Consider the following 7,462-nt stretch of genomic DNA (forward strand, 5'->3'; position numbering starts at 1 on the left):
TATGAATGCGCGTGCTTTATTTGACGACTTGTGGACTGTTCAACTGCAACACCCGCTGACTGCAATGATAGAGCTTGGAAGAGCCAGAACAATTTTTAATCTAACTCCGACTTGATTCGTCTGAAAGAAGAAAGTCATATACACCTAGGATGCTTCGAGGGTAAGTAAAACACAAGCTAATTTTCATTTTTGGGTGAACTAACCCTTTAACATCATAGAATTAAAAACATAGCTTTGCCACTTTTTAGATTACAACTATAAAAACACTCTGTGCCCTCGATTATTTAATTTTTTACATTTATTATATTGATATCAATAACCAAACACACAGAGTCTGATGTCATAACCAAACACATTTTATTAATGCAAATGATTGAAAACCATACATAAAATACACAACTAACAGCACAGATCTGCATGTGTTTTACAATATGCATTAAACTTTAGAACAATAAAGATATCTGCATTTATGCTCACAATGGGACTTTTTTCAACAAAGTTGTTGTAGCGAAACCAAACAGTACGGTACAGAATGAAGCCGAGACATCCACTGAGCTTTAAAAAAGGCTGAAAAATTCTGATATGAAATGAACTGATAGATCTGTATATTTACAAGGCTTGCAGTTGTTGTTTTTTTCATTTTTTCATTTTTTGGAATACTTAAACTAAATGGTTGAAGCTGTATGTCTCAAGTATGGAACACCAACATAAACGCAAGCATGCACACACACCTCTCTCCAGCAATTTCTCCTCTATAGATGAAAATACCCCCCATCCCTTGACAGCACCGTTGCCATAGCTACCCACTGTCAGATAACATTACTCCAACTGCTGCATTGCCATGGTATCAGGCTTACTGTCCTGGTTGCTAGGGTGCTGGCCGTTCCAGGAGCTGCCGTTTCCAAGTGTCGGTGAGTCGGTGTAGTCATGGAGACTGTCATCATGGAGACCGTTGACAGGGTCGTATTGTTCGTTCTCTAGGCGTGTGATCAAACGCTCGTCCACGTCACCCAACTCCCCTCCCATTAGAGAGGGCTCTCCTACCACCATCACATCCTACAGCGAGAGAGAGAGAGAGAGAGAGAGAGAGACAGAGAGAGAGAGAGAGAGAGAGAGAGAGACACACAGAGAGACAGAGAGAGAGAGAGAGAGAGAGACAGAGAAACAGAGAGAGAGAGAGAGAGAGACACACAGAGAGACAGAGAGAGAGAGAGAGAGAGAGAGAGAGAGAGAGAATGGTGGGGGAGTAGAAAGAGAGAGAAAAACGACAGAAGCAGAATCATTTATGGCTGTTATTTTCCAAAACCTGAACTTGTAATATGCAAGCATAGAGTAGAAAATGTGCAAAGAAAAAGTGTATAATAATGAATATATTTACATATATAGAAAAACGTGGCGTACACACAAGCTTTGTTAAATACACAGTCATACACACACATGCACACAAACTTGTCTCCAGACACTAGCTCTTTGGTCTTTAATTAGATTTTTTTTTTTCAGACAGAGAACACCTAAATAACAACATATGTGCTAATTAAGCAAATTTGCATTGCTAAGTAGCTCGTTAAGACAGCACATGCTGCGTGATAACTGTCTGCATGTGTCACTCACCTAGCTAAGCTCCGCCTCCAGCCACCCGCCACCCCTCGTTTCCCCGGCGACACGTTTAGGCTGGGGACCAGAGACGGACAATACTAATTATCATCAAATCAATTACAGCTAATTAGTCTCAATTAAAAAACAAATTAATCAGAGTAGACAAATGACTATATATTTTTTTTTTAAATACTCTAACATTACAAATTACAATTACACTGGAAACTGATTGTTACTTTTTATAAACAGTAAAACAATATAATTCAGGTATTGATTTGAAATGTAATAATGCATTGTATAGAAATATTACAATATGGGAAAAATAAGTCCTTCCCTCTCTGAACTGCTTTATGTTATTTCTACACACACACACACACACACACACACACATAAGTACAGACATCCAGACATCCATATATTAATTTTAGTTTATCTCCCTTATATGATCTTTTCAATGTGGACCACTGCTTCTCTGCAAGTATGTATGTGACTGCGTCTGTGTTCAGAATGGAATACTTGCTTACTATGTACTGAATACTGTGCAGTATATACTTAATTTTTACAATTAGCAGTTTTCACGTAAATTTAATTCGGTGAATGCTGGAGAGTTAAATGTGCTCTTAAAAAAGATATCATTATTATTTAGCATTTTGATTCCAATGTTGTCATTCATAAATAAATAAATAATCTTAGCTTTTGGTCGTCCAAAAAAATCTGTCAAAAGAGATTGTGACTAATATTACTTTATCCATAACACTGAAAATGAAAGGTCACATTGAACACATTCACAAATTTGTTAAAGTTGGTCCAATTTTTGTAGCATTTAAAAACGATATGAAACTATTTTATTTCAATACTTAAAGCAGCTGAAAAAAAGGAATAACTTAAATCTCTTTTTAAAAAATGTGCTAAATATTTTGATTAAGTTTCATTTAATTTACATTATAATTTGCTTTTATATTTTCCGTTATTTATTATTTGTAAGCAGTGTTGAGTGTAATGCATCACCAAGTAATTAATACTGTCATTTAATTACTTTTCCCTTGAAAAAGTAAAGTAAGGGATTACTCTGAATTTTTCCTTAGTTTAATTACACTTACTTCAATGTACAGTGTAATACAATGTAATTGCATTAAATACTGTGTAGACTACAGAACAATTCTATTTAACATTAAAATTTAACATCTATTGTTAAAAGGTATATTTTTAATGTAACTCTCTCCCTGGTCAGTTCAAGAATAATTTACGCAATTTTATATTTTTTAATGAATTAAAATTGCCGTTTTATGTCTATCCTTGTATTATTCAACTGATCGAGGTTAATATGGGATTTTGGAAGTAATTGGTTATATGTAATGCAATACTTTTTAGAGAGAGTCATTAGTGCAGTAATCTAATTATGTAATTAGTAGCTAGTCATTACTTTTTAGCGTAACTTGCCCATCACAGTTTGTAAGTAATTGCTTTGATTTAATTTTTTAGATTTTGTATATTTTATTTTAATTATATAAAAATATTTTTTTTCTGTCAATGTATGCTGTTTAGATTTATTGTTGGTGTTCAACAGTGATAATGCCTTTTTGTTATTTGAGGAGCTTTAATAAAGGTTGAACACAGTGGATCGTGGGATACAGTACTCCACGCAGTAAGCTCTGTTCTGCAGCCCACTGCACATTTTAATCTGTAGTTGAGCTGTGTATCCTGAGCTCACAGAAAATTAGCATACTGTCCAAATTATACATACTACACACTGCAGCAGCAACAGTAATAGTAGTATGGCAGTAAGGTATATATACATTCCGAACATAGCCTTCGGGTAAACATCTGTGTGTATGTGATGAACCTGTGAGGGAAGGCTGAAGTTATTGGCTGGGCTGCGCTTCTTGCTGTTTCCTGTGCTGCTATTGGTACCAGCTGAGTTCCTTTTCCTCCGTCTCTTTGTTGCTGGTTTGGCTGGCTCTGCTGTCAATCAAAACATAAACACGGCATAATGCAAAATGAATCAACATTGCATTGCATGCATGTTGTAAAACGAGTGAAAACAGAGTGAACCAGAATGGTACAAAATACACAGATATCTTATATACTGTACTTACATACTTCAGATATACTGTATATTTTAAAACGCTAAGCAATACCGCAAATGAAATCAACAAAAGAGTGGTGGAGGACTAAACAAAGGTCATAAGATATTGTGATTAAGATGTATGCAGGAGAACAGAAACAACTTTGGTTTGCATTTCATGAAAAAAAGGTGTTTGTTTTATATATAAGGCTTCAGTTTTGAGTAAATGAAATGGCTTTGCCGTTGTCATGACACTGAGTATGTGTCTGGTTTTTCAGTCAGCTGCACACAGGAATCATCACATAGGCTGAATTAGGAATAGCATTCTAGCACAGTACTCAAACATAAAGGAGTACAGCAGTATACTATTTTGAATTCAGCCATAGTGCAGTGCTTTGCGCAGTGAAAACTGCAAGATCAGTCTCAAATTTACTATGCAAAAAAAAAGAAGACAAATCACAATACAGTATGCAAATATTGCATCACTGCAGTTGGTTACATTTTGAATGCAGAAGATTCTAGCAGTATCAGTAGGACATTTTTATTAGATTGATTCAGTTCAGGTTGAATCAAATGTTTTTATAATTAAATATTTAGAGTTATGAGTATGTATGGAAGAAACCCTAACCTCAATGTCTGAGGAACTGCCAAAAAATGCATAAATGAGCATACATACATTCCTTGAAAAAGTAAAGTAAGGGATTACTCTGAATTTTTCCTTAGTTTAATTACACTTACTTCAGTGTACAGTGTAATACAATGTAATTGCATTAAATACTGTGTAGACTACAGAACAATTCTATTTAACATTAAAATTTAACATCTATTGTTAAAAGGTATATTTTTAATGTAACTCTCTCCCTGGTCAGTTCAAGAATAATTTACGCAATTTTATATTTTTTAATGAATTAAAATTGCCGTTTTATGTCTATCCTTGTATTATTCAACTGATCGAGGTTAATATGGGATTTTGGAAGTAATTGGTTATATGTAATGCAATACTTTTTAGAGAGAGTCATTAGTGCAGTAATCTAATTATGTAATTAGTAGCTAGTCATTACTTTTTAGCGTAACTTGCCCATCACAGTTTGTAAGTAATTGCTTTGATTTAATTTTTTAGATTTTGTATATTTTATTTTAATTATATAAAAATATTTTTTTTCTGTCAATGTATGCTGTTTAGATTTATTGTTGGTGTTCAACAGTGATAATGCCTTTTTGTTATTTGAGGAGCTTTAATAAAGGTTGAACACAGTGGATCGTGGGATACAGTACTCCACGCAGTAAGCTCTGTTCTGCAGCCCACTGCACATTTTAATCTGTAGTTGAGCTGTGTATCCTGAGCTCACAGAAAATTAGCATACTGTCCAAATTATACATACTACACACTGCAGCAGCAACAGTAATAGTAGTATGGCAGTAAGGTATATATACATTCCGAACATAGCCTTCGGGTAAACATCTGTGTGTATGTGATGAACCTGTGAGGGAAGGCTGAAGTTATTGGCTGGGCTGCGCTTCTTGCTGTTTCCTGTGCTGCTATTGGTACCAGCTGAGTTCCTTTTCCTCCGTCTCTTTGTTGCTGGTTTGGCTGGCTCTGCTGTCAATCAAAACATAAACACGGCATAATGCAAAATGAATCAACATTGCATTGCATGCATGTTGTAAAACGAGTGAAAACAGAGTGAACCAGAATGGTACAAAATACACAGATATCTTATATACTGTACTTACATACTTCAGATATACTGTATATTTTAAAACGCTAAGCAATACCGCAAATGAAATCAACAAAAGAGTGGTGGAGGACTAAACAAAGGTCATAAGATATTGTGATTAAGATGTATGCAGGAGAACAGAAACAACTTTGGTTTGCATTTCATGAAAAAAAGGTGTTTGTTTTATATATAAGGCTTCAGTTTTGAGTAAATGAAATGGCTTTGCCGTTGTCATGACACTGAGTATGTGTCTGGTTTTTCAGTCAGCTGCACACAGGAATCATCACATAGGCTGAATTAGGAATAGCATTCTAGCACAGTACTCAAACATAAAGGAGTACAGCAGTATACTATTTTGAATTCAGCCATAGTGCAGTGCTTTGCGCAGTGAAAACTGCAAGATCAGTCTCAAATTTACTATGCAAAAAAAAAGAAGACAAATCACAATACAGTATGCAAATATTGCATCACTGCAGTTGGTTACATTTTGAATGCAGAAGATTCTAGCAGTATCAGTAGGACATTTTTATTAGATTGATTCAGTTCAGGTTGAATCAAATGTTTTTATAATTAAATATTTAGAGTTATGAGTATGTATGGAAGAAACCCTAACCTCAATGTCTGAGGAACTGCCAAAAAATGCATAAATGAGCATACATACATTTTTTGGAATTAGAGGGAAATATTTCTGTCTTGAAGTTGGGCGGGGGTCCAACTGAAATGAAAGAAATTAATAACAAAAGACCATTAATAGTCAAAAGACATCACTTTTCCATCATTCAGAAGCAAATATTAACATTTCCTAAGAACATTTCAGTAAATAATAGTGAGGATGAGAAAAAGAGAGGAACAATGAAAGAGAGAGAGAGAGTTGCCTGAGAAGAACAATGCTATTATTGTTCAGTCAAAGTGAAGGAATTATTGTCATAGAACAGCAGGAGGTCGTTTTTTTTTTTTTTTTTTAAAGCAGTACAAATAAAAAAAGCACATAAATAAAAACACAAGGTCAAAGCCTCCATTAATTACTGCAGATCACAAAACCCTTAACAAGCCTGCGCTCAGTACTTTGAAATGTTAATAAGGAATATGAAATGTTTACAATGTACAAACTACTGTAAATTTAATGACATTGTGTAGCTCTTAAAGAGGAGAACAACAGAAAGAAATTAAACACTGGGGGGGAAGAGTAGCTAAACAATGCTGGTGTTTCTGTACTAATCTTTCATTTCAGACTGTACTTAAGAGAGAAAGAAAGCTAAGCGGAGCCATGAAAGAGATCTAATGAAGAATGTAGAACTCAAGCTAAAAAAATAACATTTCTGTTGCTTGAAATAAAATAAATGTTAAGGCTGGAATACACTACATGACTTTTGCCCCAATTGATGATTTTAAAAGTCGTGTAGTGCATTCCAGCCTTTAATTGAAATAACATGAAATATGAAAAAATTAAACTTATTTTATTTCAGCTAGATGCCAAGACAACAATTCTCATTTTCATTTAGCTTAACTTGATATACCAAAATATCTAAAACTAAAACTGAAATAAAAAGTAATAAAATATAGACATTATATATGTATTTAAAATATTAATAATAATAAAAAAGACAAAAACACTCAACAAAATTAATAAAACTTTAACTAAAATTATAATGGGAAATAAGAAAAATGAATTCAAAATATTAATAAAAAAATTATATTGCCTCTGTGATACTAAAATAAGAGAGAGGAGTGTGTGTGTCTGTACCTGGTAGTCCCTACGTTATGGGGACCAAATGCCCCCACAAGGATAGTAATACCAGTAAATTTTGACCTTGTGGGGACATTTTTTTTTCGGTCCCCATGAGGAAACAAGCTTATAAATCATACAGAATGATGTTTTTTTTTTTTTTAATGTAAAAATGCAGAAAGTTTTGTGTGAGGGGTTGGTTTAGGTGTAGGGTTAGGATAAGGGGATAGAAAATACAGTTTGTACAGTATAAAAACCATTATGCCGATGGAATGTCCCCATAAAAACCAGTGTGTGTGTGTGTGTGTGTGTGTGTGTGTGTGAATGTGTGTGTGTGTGTGTGTGTCTGTGAGTGTG

At 34.2% G+C, this 7,462-nt stretch overlaps 1 protein-coding gene across 3 annotated transcripts in view; it reads right to left on the minus strand.

Moving 5' to 3' along the window:
- Positions 1-352: 352 nt before the first annotated feature.
- Positions 353-7,462, minus strand: part of LOC107750444 (LIM domain-binding protein 2-like) — a 15,199-nt gene continuing 8,089 nt past the window's right edge. The window contains exons 7-10 of one of the 3 annotated variants that reach the window (XM_016565814.1): positions 6,041-6,094; positions 5,143-5,261; positions 1,612-1,671; positions 981-1,056 (exon numbers count right to left, since the gene is read on the minus strand). In XM_016565814.1, the coding sequence (XP_016421300.1) occupies positions 1,612-1,671; positions 5,143-5,261; positions 6,041-6,094 (233 nt within the window). In that variant the 3' untranslated portion in view covers positions 981-1,056. Of the gene's footprint in view, positions 1,057-1,378; positions 1,567-1,611; positions 1,672-5,142; positions 5,262-6,040; positions 6,095-7,462 lie in introns of those variants that run through there. The other 2 variants (XM_016565815.1, XR_001641146.1) reach the window with 2 other exon arrangements.

Source organism: Sinocyclocheilus rhinocerous, unplaced genomic scaffold (assembly GCF_001515625.1).
Source record: "Sinocyclocheilus rhinocerous isolate Xijiao unplaced genomic scaffold, SAMN03320098_v1.1 scaffold1, whole genome shotgun sequence".
Taxonomy (NCBI): Eukaryota; Metazoa; Chordata; class Actinopteri; order Cypriniformes; family Cyprinidae; genus Sinocyclocheilus; species Sinocyclocheilus rhinocerous.